At 42.9% G+C, this 18,939-nt stretch overlaps 6 protein-coding genes across 6 annotated transcripts; 4 read left to right on the plus strand and 2 right to left on the minus strand.

Moving 5' to 3' along the window:
* Window positions 1–622: 622 nt before the first annotated feature.
* On the plus strand, window positions 623–1,741 carry PVX_114980 (hypothetical protein, conserved; the record flags this gene model as incomplete). The annotated part of the gene is made up of 1 exon (XM_001616337.1): window positions 623–1,741. One exon carries the CDS (start codon window positions 623–625, stop codon window positions 1,739–1,741), a length of 1,119 nt encoding a protein of 372 aa, XP_001616387.1.
* Window positions 1,742–2,939: 1,198 nt separating this feature from the next.
* Window positions 2,940–4,577, plus strand: PVX_114977 (hypothetical protein; the record flags this gene model as incomplete). The annotated part of the gene is made up of 7 exons (XM_001616336.1): window positions 2,940–2,986; window positions 3,241–3,503; window positions 3,632–3,731; window positions 3,889–3,953; window positions 4,082–4,147; window positions 4,334–4,407; window positions 4,521–4,577. The coding sequence occupies 7 exons, from the start codon at window positions 2,940–2,942 to the stop codon at window positions 4,575–4,577; spliced, it is 672 nt and encodes a 223-aa protein (XP_001616386.1).
* Window positions 4,578–5,398: 821 nt separating this feature from the next.
* Window positions 5,399–7,074, plus strand: PVX_114975 (RNA-binding protein, putative). The gene is made up of 4 exons (XM_001616335.1): window positions 5,399–5,650; window positions 5,961–6,122; window positions 6,375–6,636; window positions 6,852–7,074. The coding sequence occupies exons 1-4, from the start codon at window positions 5,573–5,575 to the stop codon at window positions 6,893–6,895; spliced, it is 546 nt and encodes a 181-aa protein (XP_001616385.1). The 5' UTR covers window positions 5,399–5,572; the 3' UTR covers window positions 6,896–7,074.
* Window positions 7,075–8,492: 1,418 nt separating this feature from the next.
* On the plus strand, window positions 8,493–9,472 carry PVX_114970 (hypothetical protein, conserved; the record flags this gene model as incomplete). The annotated part of the gene is made up of 1 exon (XM_001616334.1): window positions 8,493–9,472. The coding sequence occupies one exon, from the start codon at window positions 8,493–8,495 to the stop codon at window positions 9,024–9,026; it is 534 nt and encodes a 177-aa protein (XP_001616384.1). The 3' UTR covers window positions 9,027–9,472.
* A 303-nt stretch (window positions 9,473–9,775) lies between these two features.
* On the minus strand, window positions 9,776–16,029 carry PVX_114965 (hypothetical protein, conserved; the record flags this gene model as incomplete). The annotated part of the gene is made up of 2 exons (XM_001616333.1): window positions 9,776–9,843; window positions 10,278–16,029. The coding sequence occupies 2 exons, from the start codon at window positions 16,027–16,029 to the stop codon at window positions 9,776–9,778; spliced, it is 5,820 nt and encodes a 1,939-aa protein (XP_001616383.1).
* Window positions 16,030–17,508: 1,479 nt separating this feature from the next.
* On the minus strand, window positions 17,509–18,423 carry PVX_114960 (ADP-ribosylation factor-like protein, putative; the record flags this gene model as incomplete). Its single annotated transcript, XM_001616332.1, has 2 exons — window positions 17,509–18,146; window positions 18,337–18,423. 2 exons carry the CDS (start codon window positions 18,421–18,423, stop codon window positions 17,793–17,795), a joined length of 441 nt encoding a protein of 146 aa, XP_001616382.1. The 3' UTR covers window positions 17,509–17,792.
* Window positions 18,424–18,939: the final 516 nt, after the last annotated feature.

The raw sequence follows: 18,939 nt of genomic DNA on the forward strand, positions 1-18,939 counted from the left end.
TAGATAAATTTCCCTTTTTTTCCCCCCACCTTTAAAGCACGTCGCTGGATTTTTTTTATGAAAAAAAAAAGAAAAGGGGAATTAACAAAAATGCAAACCTTTCCCGCGAATGGACAAATTGACACTACAGAGTTGAAATAAATATGGCGCCATAAAATGGTAAACAAAACCATTCTGTGTTGTGCAATGCCATCAATTTGTATGCCTCACATTTTGCATGTATATGTTTTCCCATTTTGAACATACTAATGGGAGGGAAAAAGAAAAAAAAAGTCTACATGTTTTGATGAGGCGAAAAGAACTGCCTAACCATTGCACAATTTTAAAAATTAAAGAAACTAGGTGGAGCAATTTATATTCCTCTGTGACAATAGCAAAGGATTCATTTCGTGAGATTAAGGGGAAAAAATAAACCCTTCTTGATGTGAGGGAAAAGGTCCAATTTTTTGGCATATTACAAATAAATCACACCACTGTGTAAAATTTACGTGCAGGACATGAGGACATGAGGACACTTTTTTGTGATGACTCGATTAGCAAACCTCATTGACAACCCTGCGAAGAGCGTACTTTTTTTTTTTTTCTCTCTCCCCCCAATGTTGCTACAACTAATGAGAAGAATATGCCAAATGTTAACATAAAATGTGTCCTCCTGTTTTACCTCCTTTATTGCCTCTCCTTTATTGTAACTACAACCTGCCAGTTAAGCCATAATAATGGAAGAACTTTAAAAAACTGGTTTAGCCATTTTAGTGATGAAATATTTTCACCTGAACAGGTCATAAAAAAAAAAAAAAAAAAAAAAAACTCGCCAACTTTTGGCTGTCCATTTGATAAGCAAAAAAAAAAAGCTACTTTCGAATGTGTCAGGAGACAACTGCTTAAATGTAGTGGGAAATTATTTAACGAATGGAGTGATCACTTGTCTGTAATACATCCCAATGGAAAATTAAAAAGAGAAAAAATTTACAATGAGGCAGAGCATTATATAGTAACGAAAAAGGGAATAAATGAAAAGTTGAACTACATCGATTTGTCATCGTTCAATACGTACTGCTCATTTTACAAATTGTATGTGCGCGACTTGGTATACTTTAGTGGCAATACGGGGGCAAATAATGGTACCTCCAACCCGAAGACAATTATTAAAAGATATTTCGTCAGAACAGACCATTTGAATAGCGATCCACTGGATGAAAATAGCTATATTTTCATTTCAGGCGCGAAAAAAGAAAGCCTAAAAGGGGAAAATGAAAACCCACCGTACAGCAAAATTTACAACACGGTGGCGAACATAATACATTATTACTACGTTTTCTTTATAAGCAAAATACTGGACCACACTTTCTACTTTGTATTTAGCGAGGGCCATAAGAAGGAAAACACTACACATAGCACCAGTAATAGTTATGTGATTTATAAAAATGAAGTTATATACCCATTTAGGGATGGCCAAAGGGGCTGCGGGGGGGTTCCTTTCCAGGAGGACTACTCCCATTATGATGACCTACGAGATTTTTACGTAATCGAAATTTGTCACTGCTTCAACGGGATTACATACAGACAGAATGTGTACCGTTTGTTGAAGAGGTTGTGCAGGCTATATTTTAATATCGAATTGGTTCCCTACATTTTTCAGTTACCCCCCGTGTTTTACCACATCCTAATCATCCTGATTTGCTCCTTAACGCTTTCCTATATTTTTTACAAAATTTTTCTGAAGTACAAAAGTTGCTTTTGATGCGGCGTATGGGGGTAACCGTACGGAGGCAACCACATGGGCGACGTAAAACATTTGAACAGTGACAAAGGGGAATACAAAAACATCCAACCCGGTACACTGCGTCCTACTTTGCTAATACCTCTGTGTGTTCACTTGGTTAACGCAGCTATGCGTACAGCTTCGTCCGAGAACAACCGCCAAATTGTTTATCCGTTGGCAGTTCCTCCCCATCGGGCGGAATGCACAGGTACGTATAAAAATACCTACATGGTACACATGTACGTTCGTGTCAATTTTTCCAATTCATTGTAAACTGCGACTTGTAACTAATCTACAAGGTAAAAACGTTTTTCTTTTTTTCGTAAAAAAGCCAAGCACGGCCAAGTTACACATGTAAAATACGTCCGTATAAAGGGGAAAAAAAAAAAAAAAATCTTTTACGTTAATTTTGCATTTTAATGATGTACTGTTGGAAAAGGCATTCCTTTTCTTACGCAATTGTTTAACTTAATAATTTGATTAGGGTTGAGTTTTTTTTAAATATTTTTAAAGAAATGTTTTCCATTTCGACCTCCCACATTTCAGCGCATATTTATTTTTAAGCTATTGATCGGTCGCGCATCCTTTACATTTTTAACAAAAATTTCGTTCGTTTCACTCCTATTCGAATTACGTGTTACATTTTTGCGAGCATTCCCCCCATGTGATGCCACCATTATTGCTTTTTTTTTTTATTAGCTCATCCCCTATCGTCATTCGCTTCTTCACACGGTATGCCGCAGCGGGAGCATAACAAAAAGGGATGCGTTTGGATGACTTTTCCCTTCTAACCCAGTAGCGTTTGTAGTTGCATTTGTAGTTTCATTTGTAGCTGCGTTTGAGCGAATAGAACATCACCCAGGCCTCATCCTTTTTTGCAACATAAGGATAGAAAAAACATTACCACAAAAAAGGAACTCTTAACCCGTCATGTGCCAACTAGCTTAAGCAATGCATATCTGAGACTGCCGACTAACCTATTTGAACACTCGAATTGTATTTACATATATTAAAAAACACCGCCTTAAGAAGTGGAACAAAAAGAAAAGAAAAAAAAAAAGAAAAGCTAGAAAAGATGGATGCGCTAATGCTGGACGAAAAAATACGCATGTATGCCCTTGTGCCTATTTTCATAATTGTCGTTTTGGTCTGCATAATAAAAAGCAACCTGGGGCAAATGGTCCGGCCTACCATCAAACCGGACATTGAGAAACTGAGGCAAAGGTAAATAAAAGCGAGTAAAGAGAGAGAAAAAAAAATGCCAATTCACCGATTGTGCGTTTTTTTTTTTTTTTTTTGGCGTTTATGCTGCTTTGCTCTGCTCTGCCAAATTTTGTACAGACAAGCTTGTGCGTTCCCACGTGCACCTGCAAACTGCCACGTTGTAGTTGGCATGAGCCGAAATTGAGTAAATATTGGGGAGATACTAATCGAGACACTTTTTTTTTTTTCCCCCCCCCCTTTTATTTTTTACAAAGTAACTTCCTAACGAGGTTCACCCAGCTGAAAACGAATTATGGATTTATTTCCCCAGTTGCGTTCCTAAGTCGAAAATATTTTTTTAACAAACCGCAAGCTGGCTTCTTCAATGATTTGCCTGAACAAGTAAATCCGTTTGATGCGCTCTTAAAGCAAGACCCCTCGGACCTGTTTGGAATGATGAAGAACCAAATCCCCTTTTTGGTGTTGCAGTTGGGGCTAGGGTTTTTAATAAACCTCTTTTTTTCCGGCTACTTAGTGGGTATGCTTCGCTAGGCGAGACTGTCGTGTATGCGCATGAGCATATGCCGAAGTGTGCAGCTGGGCACACACCACACACACAAATATATACATATATATATATTCCCTTTTGCGTGCCCCCCCCTTCAGCCAAAATTCCCTTCCCCCTGACGTACAAATTCAAGTCAACCCTCCAGATGGGAATGGATATAGAATTGCTGGACATGAAATTTGTGTCCTCCCTCTCATGGTTGGAAATTTTTTTTCTCATACGAGGGGGTTAATCCATTCTAATTCCCCATTTTGGTACCTCGTTGGGGGTTACATAAGCCTTTTTTTGTTTGTCCCTTTTACCCGTTCGCTGGCGCATTTCATTTTGCTGAAAAACACACACCCCTTAATCGCAGGTACTTCCTTGTCATGTTTGGGTCGAGCGGCCTAATAAGCATCATTGACTATTTTGTTCTTCACGGTATGGAAAAAAAAAAAAAATAAAAAAAATAAAATAAACGAAAGAGCGAATAGCTCTACATATAAGAGAGCAAAACTGCTGCTCAACCAAAAAGACAACTTCTCTTTTTTTTGTGAACAATGTTGCAGACAAGGACCGGTCGCAAAATAACCCAATGGACAATTTGATGGCAAACCAAAATCCCCTAGCGAAACGTAATAGCAGCAGATATGCGAGGATATTTTTTTTTGCGCGAAAAATTAGTACATTGCACATAAAAAAAAAAGACCAACGAGGAACAGTTAAATGTGCCCATAAACGTGTACGTTAAAAGGGCACTTATTTTTGCTATAACATGCGCGCTTACCCCGCATGTTCGCTTTTTAATTTTTCCCCCACAGAGCCTGCAAATATGAACAGCGTGCCCGACTTGAAAAAGTTTTACGACAAAAAGAAGGCCGAGCTGGAGAACGTGGTATTTAAAAAGGAGAATATTTTGCTTGCACACCGTTGTTTGAGCGTCTCTACATATTGCGAGCCATCATAACAAGCACCCTCACCCCCCCCGTTTTCCTCCCTATTTTGCAGAGGTATAAATTTTGGCTGGAGAATATCGAATATCACCTTATAGTAAACTGGAAATGAAAAGGTGCCGTGAAGGCGAACCCCCCCCCCTTCCTCATAATGTATATGCGCATGTTGCACGCGCCCATATGTGCGCATTTTTCCAGTGCTATGCAATTTTTTTTCAGTTTTTTTTTCTTTTTAAGGCATATTAACAAACCGTTATAATTCACAACTGGGTTGTTCTGTTTACGTGTCAAACGCGTTCTCCTTCTCCTGTCCCTTCATTTCATCGTCATCTTCACCTTCTTCGTATGGAACTTTTTTTTTTTTTTTGTAAAAACTTTTAAAAACATAGACTGTTTTTTAAAAGAGGAATTTGCGTAATGATGAAATTTAAGGACATCGATTTGGCGCGCAGGACGTCCGCTGCTTCAACGTAGGTGTACGTGATATATAACCCACGCGCGTGGATACACTATTTTTACCGGTCTTTTTAAGTTGCCCTGGATGAAAAGAGGCACATGTATATACATATATATATACATATGTATGTATACGTACATGTATACCCCTCACTCCGTTGGGGTGTGTACACCGGCAAATTTACTCCTCTACGCGGAATTTTCGAAATACAGCCAGGGGGGGCCAAACATGTACAGGTGAAAATATTGTTCGCTCGTGTTACAAATGTACAGCAAAATGAATGTTATAAAACGGCATTTTGGAAAAATAGCGCTTAGTCATAATTTTCGCATCATTTTGGCCAAGTGCCAAATTTGCTTCATCCATTTCGTGACGCAATTATGCGCCACTTTATCGCTTAATGGTGTTTTTCTTTTTTTTTTTTGGAGGCAATTTTTTAGTGCATTCCATTCCGCTGGCCAAATTTTACGGCAAAAAAAAAAAAAAAAAAAATATTGCGAATGTATATATACATACATATATGCGTACGCGCCAAACCCAGTACAGTCCTGACGCAAAATTTAACGAAGGAACAAATTTGTTTTCTCCCCTTTTTGTGGAACACGCGAACGAGAAAGTAGAAAAACGCGCAATTTGCAAAGTAATGCCAAATGAACGCCAACGACGGAGAGGAGACGCAACTGGATAATGCATCCCCCGGCAAAAATGACAAATCGAATAAACCCAAAGTAAGCACAATGCTGCGCAACGTACAAAAGTATGTATACCTTTGGAGTGGCAACAGTTCGAAACAATTTGCACGAAATGTTTAATTAGCCACTGCTCGAAAATGCATTTCAACATAAGTGATACCACATTTATGCACTAATATTACCATCCCGTTGTGCCGCAGCAGCGGAACTGCACGACGTCAAATTGTTGTTTGCGTGCGGACGCGGGTGAAACTCAGTGTTATTGCGTTTTATCCTGCACGTACGTCTACACAAAAGTGCACATCTTAACGCTTCTTAACTTTTTTTTTTTCTCGTCGCCGCGCAGCCACATTTACGGAAGGCAGCCGGGGTTGTGTGGAAGGACTCATCATTGGATGACTGGCCAGAAAATGACTTTCGAATTTTTTGCGGAAATTTGGGAAACGAAGTGACCACGGACATTTTGGCCAACGCGTTTAGAAAGTACAAATCGTTTAACATGGCGAAGGTGGGAAACATTCGAAGGCGCCAGCTGTGTGCGCGCGGGCGGCCATGCGTGTGAATGTGAATGGTCATGTGCATGTGCATATGCTCGTGTGTGCGCATTCGAACTGATGTACTTTTCACAATTTGCCCACTTATTTCGCACCCCACAAGTGAATAAAACTTCACGGCCGCTAACCTGCACTCCGACGCGATGAAGTAGCCCCAAAGAAGCCCCACTGCATGGTCAAACAACGCCCCTTTTAACCCCGTACAGGTAATTCGCGAGAAAAGGAACAACAAAACGAAAGGCTACGGTTTTGTATCCCTCTCGGACCCCCAAGACATGCTAGATGCACTGAAAAATATGAACAATAAATTTATTGGGAATAGACCAATCATAGTTAAAAGGAGCAAGTGGAAAGACAGAGAAGTAGACTCCAAAAAGAATAAAGACTTTGATAGCTTCATCCAGAACACGTATGTTCCTTCGAAGAAATTTAGGAAATTCAAAAAAACTGTTAGAAGTGAGAATAAAGGTTAGAAAAAAAAAAAAAAAAAAAATGACAACCCCTTTTTGGTCCACTTTTCCCACGTTGCCTTTTCAACATGGCAACGGTTTCCATTTACCAGTAAAGGGGGGTGCACCCCAAGTGGTGTGCGAGGCAAGCTTTACTGTGCAAATTGAGCTTTGCTGTGCATATACATAGGTGGACACCCTTCTTTTCCTTTCCCCCCCTCCCCTCCTCCGTAGAAGTGCATGACAAATTGATAAACAAAAACGCAAAGAACTACTGACATGGAAATGGTTACTCTGCGGATGAAGAGGACGTTTCCCCATTTGTTTTAGCGGCGTGTCCCTTTTGCACATCTTCGCGTTTTCACTTTTGCCGACATGTGGAGAGACCCCCCCCGTTGGTCTCGTCTCGTCTCGAAGTTTGCTTTGGAACATTCCCCCCTCATAATTCTTTTTTTTTGTTCGTTGTAATTTTAATTAACTTTTGTGACCTCTTTAACAGCAATTTAGCAGCCAGGTAGCGGCCAGTTAGCGGCCAGTTAGCGGCCAATTAGCAGCCAATTAGCAGCCATTTAGCAACTTTTTAGCAACGACTTGGCAACCATTTGGCTACCTCTTGACTACCTCTTGGCTACCTCTTGACTACCTCTTGGCTACCTCTTGGCAACCTTTTTTGGACCCCTGTTGTCCCTTTTTTTTTTGCCGAATTTTTTAAAAAGGGGGAAAATAACCACGAAAAATTTTTTAACCATTAATATGTTTTTGATTTATGCCTCTTTTTTTTCAACGGGTTTATTTGGATAGCCGCCGGGGGAGGGGGAAACACCAGGAGAGAAAGTGTTCCCTCTTCACCCTTCGAAAATGTTCAGCGTGTTTGCACATATATGACCCACGAGCACATACACACTTATCTGCATTTCCTGCGTTACCCCCCCATTTTAGGGGTAAAAATAAACTCCCTGCTTTAGCCTTCTGCCCTTAATAAAATTCCCCCTTCCCTAGGGTACCTTTTAAAGGTTTTTTTTTCCCTCCCTCCCTGTGGCATTTAAAGAACAAACTCGACGCAGCGGATGTGCGCTGTAGGTGTACACCCATATGTAGGTACGTACACCTGTGTGCTCTACTTACCTATACACTGGTAATTTTTTTCCACCGCGCATCAACCGTTTCGCCCTTCATTCTATCATTTAATAATGACGCAAAAGGGGCGACCACGGACAGGTACAAAAAAGTAAGCAGCAAACACGCATCATTTGCAAACATTTTATTGCACACTCGGTTCGCCGCTTCGGTAAACGGGTGTTCAATACGTTTATGTGCCAATCTGTGAAGCGCTTCTCCTTTTGGCCCGTTTTTTTTTCTCACGAAAAGTCTATAAAACGTAAAAATTGCCCTTCCCCACGGGGATAATAGTAGTGCCCTTTTCCTCACCGCATGTGGAACACCCGCCCGAACATACATTTATCCCTTTTTGAAAAAAAAAAAAACCCTCGCTGTGTTGGCTGTGCGACTGTGCTGAGTTTGCCATACTGACTGCGTTATGCTTATGGCAAAATATCTTGTGAATTTATTTTTCTTCTTTCACACAAGGCATTCGAGCAAGCACCTCCCCATGCTGCATTCCGCGGAGTAGGCACACCCATAAATTATAAGGCATAACAAAACAGTTCAAATTTGCTAAAACGGAGGAGGCGATATTTGTGGTCTCTTCAGATGTGAGGAGGTAATTTTCCCCGCGTGTGCGTGAACAGTTCAGGGGCGCACATGCCAGCAGGCGCTTCGATCTGCGTGCTAAAGTACATGTGAATGAACCAGCCAACGTACACGCAAACGTATATGCCAACGAACGTAGCCGCGTGACCCGACGAAGCAGCCAGGATGAACGCAAGCAGGATCCTTTTGAGCAGCCAAAAAGTGTTAAAAAGAAATGTAGAGTTTAAGGAAATATTCACCCCGAGGTGGTTCCTAGAAGCGCCCAACTACAGCCGTATGCCCCTATGGAGAAGGTTTTTTGAAGGCCAATACACAAATGGGTCCTTTCTATTCTTTGGCAATGCCTGGACATCCATGTTTGCCTTCGCCTTCATGTTATGGTTCTCAAGAATATTTGACCCACCCCCCTTAGAGAGGGTTGACAGGTACTGGCTCAACTCTCCGAAGTTCAGAATTCTATCTGCCTTTTACAATGAAGGGAAGAGGCCAGGTGTAAAAATATCTCTGATGACGTACGAAGCGAGGTACTTCTACAGGGGCATAGATCACCCCTTTACCATCAACGAGATAAAAGATTTGTGGTTTAAGTTGAGGGAGAATTACTTAATTGAAAGCATCCCGGCGATTCAGTACCCCCACGTTTTTAGGCAGTATAACAATGTGTCTACTCCTGCGGATTTGCACGTGCATCTTCACTGAGGGAAATTGTCTCTCCGTTATTTTGGGATGCATCACTTGTGTGCATGGCGGTGTGGCGTAACAGAGTTGAGGCCCTCCACTTGCGCTGTGACTTGTAGTGCGCGACATACCATTTGAAGACAGTCTCATGTGTGGCATCTGGACCAGAACGTTTCCTATTACGGGGGCCCTCCCCTCATTCGCGAAGCCACTTGGCAACCATTTGGAAACCATTTGACAACCATTCGGGGGAGACCCAATCGGTACCCCTTGCGCCCGGCGCCTCCCGTTTAGACCTTTCACACACGGGCGCGTTTTGAGCAGCCAACTGTGTTCATTCGTTCGGTCGATCAATCGATCGCGCGCTGCTTGGTTTTTCACTTTTTTTTTTTTTTTTTTTTTCCTGCCTAGGATAACCCACAACAGGCATAACTTCTTCTCCAGGAAGTCGTCGCACTGGGGCGTTTTCGCATCTCCACACTGCTCCGCGCACCAGCGCAACAGCATGTGCGTATCCACGCAAAAGGAAACACGGCGGCTTCCGTTCCATTAAGGGAACAAACGTGTTCGCAAATGTTTCGAGGGGCACCGCAACAAAGGGGTAAAGCCTCACCATAAACACATGCCGTTTGCGCTGACACGGAGGAAACGCCGCTCCGTTACGCACCGCATTCCGCACCAAGGCGTACGATCGATCGGAAATGTGTGCAGCGGTGAATTCGCAAAATGGCGCAATGCAACTTGCGAACCACCGCGAGGGTGAAAAAATGTTAATTTAAAAACATCAAATCGGCGGCCCGCCGAAATGGGAGAAAATTCAGCGCAACAAAACATACGGCTGGACGGGCACATAAATACAGGCAGGCGAGGGCAACAACCCCCCAAGTAGAAATTTTTCCACAAAATGAAAAGGACAAATGCAGCAGGTAAATTTTCCCCCATCCAGGGGAGGAAAAATTAAAACAACGCTTAATTGAATTATGGGACGAAGGAGCGCTAATCGTGTGGGCGACGGGAATTGAAAAGGCGAAGTGCGCCTCGAAATGGGCCCCACAAAAAACGCACTGCGCACAGTGCATGATAAGCACAGAAAAAACAAAAAAAGGAAACGCGAACGTGGAGATACACACTCGCGAAGACAAAGATCATACGCCGCACGGTCGACCGAACTACCGTTTTACCGATGGAGGCTGCCAACCCCGGCTGGAGCTACGCGCAGCACAAAGACGTTGCCTCTGCGCCTGTCCAACCGGCTGACACGCTCATGCGCACGTATATTCGAAATGAGCACCTCCCGTATGTCATCAATAATTTCTCTTTTCACCTGATAAAAGGAATGCTTCAAAAAATCTACATTTGTTTCAACGAACGTTGTATCAATCACGTCCATGTCTAGCCAAGCATACTTATCAAATGAAATATATACAGTGTCCGTTTTTTTAGACGTCTGAGCTGAAGTTTTAGACACCCTTTCTTTCATTTTTATATTGTTAGGCCTATTAATAGAGTTTTGGTTAAAATAAATATGCTTCTTCTTATTTTTGAATAGCCATTTTCTCTTAATTTTTTTAAAGGCCTTTGATATTTTAAACCTCCTTTTGGATGTAAAGGCCCTTAAACTGGAGTCACTGAACTCTACAGTTTTAAGGAAATTTTCATTCAGGTAATTCTGCGCTAAGTCTTCAGAAATGCACGAAGCACCTTCATCATAGTCATATGTGGATGTCTTCCGAATGGTCTTACCCACGTGATGGTCATTCCCACTGGTGTTTGCATTAGCATGCGTAGATTTATTCTGTGGGTGACTTTCTTCTCTTTCATTTTCTTTCCCCCTCTGGTGGGGTTTATCACTCCTGTCAAGCTGCTCCCCGATTCGCTGGCTCTGCTTCAACTTCATTTTTTCTTCCACATAAGACGAATTGGGGAACAAAACGTTATCACACATTTTGTACTTGTCTTCGTAATTTCCCGTGAGGAAGTTACTACGGTCCAAATTTAAATTCAGGTAATCTTCGCAATTGTATATTTTGTATAGGGGCAGCTTCAACTTGAAGATTCTCTTTCCCAGGCACTTTTCCCTATTCCATGTCTCGGAGTAGGTCAGGGCCTGGTCCCTCGTGTCTCCGTACATGACGATGTGGTTGCAGTGGCTCCTCAGCACGAAAAAGTCCTTTTCTAGGAACTTGTCCAGCGGGTAATCTGGGTTCAGCAAAATCACCGTTTTTACAATCATTTGCTTGTTCTTTTTTTTTTTCCGCTTTTTGCCCGGCGGGCGTCCGGTCGCGCTGGCGGCTAGGCGGCGGTGAGGGGGCGGAGAGGCGCCGCGAATGTGGCTAACATCGCTAGCGTCGCTAACACCGCCAGAATCGCCAACACCGCCAACACCGCTAACAGCGGGGCCCCCCTGCCTCCCCGCAGACTTCTCATTCTTCAGCACGTTGTAAAACAGGTTATCCTCCACGCAGCTAGCGAACCCGTTGAAAAACAGCCTCGAACCGCAGGAGTGACTTATAATATGCACGTTCTTAATGCCCGAGTTGATAAGCTCCCGTATAAACGTTTTGAAGGAATTTCCCAAAACTGCCATCTCGGATCTTTTCCTCGCCACCGGGTAGGATAGAGCCGAAAAAGCACCCCACATGTAGCCCTCCCAGTGAAAAACAAACGGTTGTATATACGACGGCAATTTAGAAAAAGAAACCAAGTGAGCCAACTGAGAACACCCATGATGTAACTTCACATTGTATCCGTGTATATATATAACAATTTCATCCGGCATGAAGTTCAAATTTTGTTTTAAAGATAATGACTGCCAACCATCCACAATAATTTTTTCCTTATGTTGATGGCGATAGTTCTCCCATTCATCTTCCTCCGCGAATACCTGCGCAATGGTTTTATTCCTTTGCATATTATAGCTTGACAAGTTGGCCCCATTCAAACTGCCAAACGATTCGTTAATACTTTTGACTGTGTCCCCCAAGGTGCCTATAATTTGCGTGTTCTTACTGTTGCTATTGTATTTCGATCGAATGAACTTATCGATTTTATTCTTGTTGGAAGTTATATAGATGGAGCCCTTCCTATACTGTCTAGTATACCTTTTTACAAATCCTTTTATCTTTGAATTTTTCATCCTGTGTAGACTTCCTTTTTTCATTGTCTTGTTGTAAATTTCTTTCCTTCCTTTATTTACATTTGAATAGCACCTTTTCGATTTTTTATTTTTTTTCCTTTTGTCCGTATACGTTTGCTGCTTGGTATCTTCTCTCTCGTCACTGGAGTTCTTCTTCACATTTTTGCCTCTTGAATTCCTGGCTACTCCCGCTTTTATAAAAGATTTAAAAATGTCCGAAATGAATAGCGCTTTGTTTTCTCCAAAATTGGAGGTGCCACTTGATGTATCCTTCAGGTTAACCGTCCTTTCCTTCCATTTCACTTCGTCACTTTTGTTTGCCCCCACTTCGTCACTTTTTTTCGCCTCCTCTTCGAACCTCTTCTCCTGCTCATTCGGGAGGGTAACTCTATTTTTGTTCTTCTTCTGCCTCTTTTCTCCCTCTCGCTGACGTTTCGGGGAGCTCCCCTCAGCTTCGCTCTGCTGCACGTGATGGGCTTCATTTGCCGTGGCGCGCGAGGGGGGGTCCCTTCCCGCATCCGCTTTGCATTGCCGCCGCTCAGTTGGACGCCTCTCATTTGGCGGCCTCTCACTTGGCGGCCTCTCCCTTGGACGACTCACCCTACCGACCTTTTCTTCGTTAACGTCGCTCCCCTCCCTTTCCAGCCCCACCGCGTGGTGCTCCCTAAACTTCGCACGCAAAACGTTGCCGCAGAGGAGTTCTTTTTCCCCGCACCTGAGCCCTTCGCGTTTGCGTTCCTTTTTTCCTTCCCCGTGGGGGGCACTCCCACAGCGCGGTTCCCTCCTGCGCAGCTTCTTCCTTCCCTCCTTCTTAGGCGTTCCTCTCCCAGGCGCTCCAACAGGAAGGCCACGGGTGCTTCGCCGCTCAGTGCACCGCCGCTCACTTCCAAAACCGTTTATATTAACCACAAACGTGTCGTCCTTTCGGCAAAAGGAGGAGTTACTTTTGGTGGCGCTATCCTCCGTGAAGAGGTTAACATGCGGGGGGACATGGCACCTTCTACGGGTTGATTTTTCCGCTCTACGCCTCCGCTCTCGTTCGTTTGGAAGCTTAGCGGTATCACCTGCATGGTTAACTCTCCTTCCGAAATGCACCTCGGGGGAGCTGTCACTTCGGCTGTCTACGCCAATTTGTCGATTGCGATGTTTTCCCTTCACACCACAGTAACTGCTCCGATGGGGAAGAACACAACAGTGTTGGCTGTTGAGAGATCGGCCGATCCGGTAGGTCCCCCGTTTCGCGTCCTCATCAGGAGTGGTGCTTCCCCCACTGCGGTCAAACAGGTACGGCGCTTTATGCATCTCAGTCGACTTGATGGACTTATTCATTTTGTACAAATAAATATCATCATTTACGGAGTCCAGCAGCTTGTCTGACAGTTTGTGTGTATAGTAGGAATGGTAGCTGTCCTCCTTCAGCTCATTCGCGCAATTCTGGTTCCCATGTGCACTCAGCTTCTTAATACTGTTATGTATTTTGTTCTGATTGGAGTAAAAAAATTCTTCCCCTTCTTGGCCCTTCATCACCTGTTCGTCTTGCTTTTCCGGTCTGCCATACAACACAGCGTGGTTTCCATTGCCGCTAAACCGGTAGGGATAATTCCTTTTGTAAATTTTTTTCCCCTTTTTTACCTTCGGGAGGTGTACCAACTTGACGGTAATTTCGTCCAGTATGTTATTGTTCCTCCCTTTGACGGGTCCCAACCGTTTGTAATTATGCACCTTCAAACTCATAGTCACATGGTCAATAGAAATCATGCAGTTGTTGGAAAAATACTCCGTGGTAGTGCTGCTATTCACCTTTAGCATATTAAAACACCACTTCAAATCGTAGCCTAAAATGTCTTCATAATTTTCTTTTAAAATATCCTTTACGATGATATCATACCTGTTGGTTGGCAGCCTTCCATTGGCATCCTTCTCAATTTTGGGATCAAAAAAATAGGTTAAAGGAAAGTCATTGAAAAAGTGGCCACTGATGGAGCACTCCGTGCAGGAAACGCCATAACGTACATCTGACCAGTCTTTTCCCACACAGGCAGCGAACCCAACTCTGGTATTAACGAATAGAGAGCCACTGCCCACTTCCTGAGATATGAAAGGACCTACTGGGTACCCATGGAACCAGAAACCTCTTAGCTTCTCTCCATATGAATGATCTTCAATCCATTCTCCGTAGCCATGCGGTCGACCATATATATCTGTCTTCCCCTTATACCTTAGCTGGTGACTAAAAGGGGCCTCATTGATACTATCATTTGTCATTTTAAAACGCAAATTGGAAAACTTCTTATAAAAGCAGTTTACAATACGATAGAACGATCGATAAGCACAAAGGCACAAACAGCAGAAGTTATTTCCACACATCCCAGCGAAGTCGTTGTACCTACTTATCGTTATATTTAACTTATTCGTTGCTATTTTTTTCTTTAAAATTCGACAGTGCTCTGTACATGGGCAGAAAAAACCATATATAGCCAGAAGGGGACCTATACATATAATTATTTTTACTATAATTATTAGGGACAATTGTACTAACCCATAAATCATTAAGATGTGCTCCCCCCGGGATATTTTATCATTTTTGTCTTTCTCATAAAATATTAACAAAATTGATGCGCAGATTATAAATATGTATGACGCGTAAATAGGCCAGTGTAGACTCAGCCTCGTTTGGAATTTGGCAAATATAATCACTCCTATGATGGCCAATGCAGCTTCTACGAAAAATAAAAAGGACGTCTGCACTTTGAAGCTAATGGTAAGCATGCTGTTCTCATACGACGTCTTGAAGTACTTCCAAGAGATGAGAATTAAACAGAAAATGGTAATAATAAAGACAATTTTTTTCGAAATTGGTTTCCTGATTCCGTTGAACCTCCTCCTCAGGCGTCTATAATCCATGTACCTTATGGTGTAGATTAGCCAGTCCATGTTCTTCAGCTCACTGCTTGCATTCTTCAGCTCGCTGCTTGCGTTCTTCTTCCTCTTCTGGCTCCCCCGCTCGCGGTCTGCGCCGTGCCCATTTTTCGCGCCCCCACAAATGTTTGCGCAGCTGCAGGGGTTTGCCTCGCTGCAGCTCTTTGCACCCACGAAGTGCTGCCCCCCCAGGCAGTCGCTCACCCCCGCGCTGCTGAACTTCTTCCCCCTCCTCGCGAAACAACAGCAGCAGTCATTTTTCGCGTCCAGCTTGATTTTGTCCATTTCGCTCACGTAGGAGACCTCCGTGTCTGTGTACCCCGAATTGTCCCTCAAGTTCTTCTTTGCGCTCCCCTCCCCTTTTGTGTTGTTCTCCTCCACTCCATTTTCATAATCCTGCGATTCGCACAAATCAAACGGCGCGTCGTTCATGTGGCTATTCATGTCATCGTCGTACTCGTCGTCCATTTCGTTCTCCACGTCGTTGTCGATTCCAAGGTCGTACTCGTAGCCCGCGGGGGGGCCCTTTCCAACCTCTCCGCTGGGTTCGCGGCTGAGTTGGTGGCTAATCTCGCGGCTAACCTGGCTGCTAACCTGACTGCTAACCTCGCTACTATCCTCTCTACTAACCTGGATGTCCCCCCTTTTGGAGCGGGCCTCCGCCATGACCGACGAGCCCAAGCTGCTAGCGCTTTGGCTTCTACGCGGGATGCCATGTCCAGCTCTGTCCTTTTTTTCGGTCTTTTCGGCCTTCTGCACCTTTTCCGCCACTTTTCTTTTTTCCATCCGCTCATTCTCGCCTCCCCCGCTCGCCAAGACGGCCTCGCCCCTTTCGACAGCAGCCACCCCATGATGCTCTAACCCTACCGCGTCTGTATGGCTATTTTTCCGCTTTCTCTGTTTTAGGCTTTTCTCCATTTGCCACCCTAACGCCTCCTTCTCTGAGTCGGTGTTTCTCCCCGCTTTCATTTCACTACCATTGAGATTTGATAAAGTGTGTTTATTGGCTTAAAAGTTTGTTTTTTTTTTCTGCTTTTTTTTTCTATTTTTTTGTTTCTGTATTTTTTTTTGATTTTCACTTTCATTATTACATGAATATGAATCTTTTCTTTTAAAAAAAACTTGTTCAAGTTGCGTTCGCTTCGATTCTTCTCATTTTTTTACACCCTTTTTTCATGGTTAAAGGGGATTCCCTTTTTGTTTGGCAAAATTTTCATCTAATGGGGGATTGCTTCTTTTCCTCTTTTGAATAAGCCCTTCAAAAAAAAAAAGGTTATAATATGTTTCTTCCCCTAATCCGCTCCTTATTTTTGCTATAATGCTGTTTGGTATGCCAACAGGTAAAAAAAAACTATTGCTTTGTTTCCCTTCTTTTTTTTTTTTTTTTATCACTGAACAACATTCGGAAGTTGGCATATTTTGATATATCTCATTTATCACAGGGGGGGGTGTTCCTTCTTTTTTGCTCTTCTTTTTTGCTCTTCTTTTTTTCTTCTTCTTTTTTGCTCTTCTTTTTTTCTTCTTCTTTTTTGCTTCCTTTCTTTTCTTCTTTTTTTTTTTCCCTTTTGAGAATTCCTTACTGCCAAGTTGTGGGCAAGCTCGAAAGAAGCTACAAAAAAAAAAAAAATCGCAACTGACCTAACCCGTTTTTGTAACTGTCATTACGCGAAATAAGGTGAGCACTCATCGCGGAGGAGGGGGAAGGAGGAAAATTGACAACTTCGGAGGCCAGTTGGAAGGATGGCCGTCCTTTATGCACAATTTAGGATGACACAAGAATGTGCACGGTAGGGGGTGGGGGGATGCAGCAATACGCTTATGCAAAAATGTACTTTCACATGCAACATGTGCGTGCGGCACGTGCATGCGTCGTTGGCTCCACACGCTCACGCAGACGCTTTTCCTAACGAGCTGTTGCGTTGTCCCTAACTTTTAAGTATGGCAAAAATGTCCCGTTTTTGTGTGAGCATTGGGAAAAAAAAAGCGAAGCGAAGCAGGCAAAATTATGTAACGGTGAATAGTAATTATCCGCTGGGTTAAAATTTTTTTTTTTTTTTTTTTTTTATCACAAAGTAGACCTAAATTTTATCTCTTTTTTTTTTCTTTCTTTCTTTTCATTTTCCCACTTTCGCGCATCAAGACAATGACGCTTTTCCGTTTGAGAACATTGCCCCTCTTAATTCTACAGATTATGTTGCTACTCGCTCGTGCAGCATGTAGGGCGCGTTAAAAAATATTCCTTTCGTAACCCGTTTTTTTTTAAAATCCGTGTTAACCTATATTGGGGGGGAAATCCCACACCATGAGGGGGTTATTTTTTGGCCGATCAATCTGATTTATCAGTTTAGGGCATTGTCCCATTTAGGACAGTTTATCCTCTTTTTTTTTTCTTTTTTTTTTTTCCCTTTTCATCGTGTATTCGCTTCTTTCTCTGCGAATCGCCCATTTGGGACACATTTTTTTTTCAAGTTGTCGCCTTAGTGCAGGTTTGCAAAGGAGCGCTTCGCCAACAAAGTCGGTGAAGCCAACTGAGAGTTAACTAAGCACACTAGTGGAAAACGCATGTGCAAATCTGCAGCATGCACACACACGTATGTACTGTATGTATACATTTAGAGAGAGCCCCACTTAGCCAACTCCCTTCTGGCGTGTGAGAAGAGCCATTTCTTCCCCCCATTAACGCGCAATGCAGTGGACACTTTTTTTCTTTTCTTTTCTTTTCTCTTTTCACCTCAGAAGTAGCACGAAATTTGCTGCATCAACCCTATCCAGTTTTTATCCAACTTGCAATTTTTGCAATCGACAAAAATGTGATGAATTCTATTCCCATAATGGTTAATCAAATCTTTCACTTTGTACTTAACGAACAGCTGATTTTTTGTGGCTTCATCCACACTGTCCACGTCATTAAAGGTGTTAAAAACTAGCACGACACAGGACGCTTGCAGGCATTCGTCGTTCAGCAGAAGACTTATGTGCGAGTTGTTTTCTCTTAAAACTTCATCCGATATGTCCATTATGTTAATAACGTACAAAATTGCGTTCACTTTTACATTCCGGTAAATCAGTTGCCAAATGGTCCTCATCTGCATGGGGGGAAAAGAAAAAGTGAGGGAATCACAAAGGTGCAAGAGGAGAGGGGAAAAATAAACCACGCGCCCTTTTCGTTGCACACTTGGACGAAAAAAAAAAAAAAAAAAAAAAAAGGATAATAATAATCATAATGATAGTGATAGTGAAAATGAGAAAAAATGTAACACACTTATGGTTACTAACCACCGGGTTCCCTGACATGTCCCAAAATCCGATTCTCCCATTTATCCATTTAATCTCCTCGTAGTGGTAAGATATGGTTGGCTCCATGTGCGAGGTGATGTCCGTCCATTCTTTCGCAGGTATCGCGGGGGGGAAAAAAAAAAAAAAAAATGCACACATTTAAATCCTTTTAATTTCTCCCTTTTGCCTATGGCTGAGAGGGTAGAAGATGGCCCAACTGCTAAACGTAATTCATTTTTTTAATCTAACCCACATGCCGCTTTCCCGTGGGTATGTCCCAATAACGGAACACCACACAGCTATACGCTGCAACACCCTCCTTTCAACCGCAAAAATGCAAAGTCACACTCACCTGGAATAAAATTATGATACAGGAGCGTTGTTTTGCCTGAACCGTTAAGGCCCAAAATTAAAATGTTGTACTTTTTGTCGGGCGCTTTGTTTTTCCCCCTGGCGCGGTCGTCAGCTAGGAAGGCCATTTTGTTCGCGGCGTTCCCCATTTTGTGTGCAAGCGGGGGAAAATAAAAAAAACACACTTATGGACATATATACATAAATGCGTATCCTCGCTGGACGCACTCATCGCAGGGGGTCCCCTCCGCG

Source organism: Plasmodium vivax, chromosome 11 (genome assembly GCF_000002415.2).
Source record: "Plasmodium vivax chromosome 11, whole genome shotgun sequence".
NCBI classification, from domain to species: Eukaryota; Apicomplexa; class Aconoidasida; order Haemosporida; family Plasmodiidae; genus Plasmodium; species Plasmodium vivax.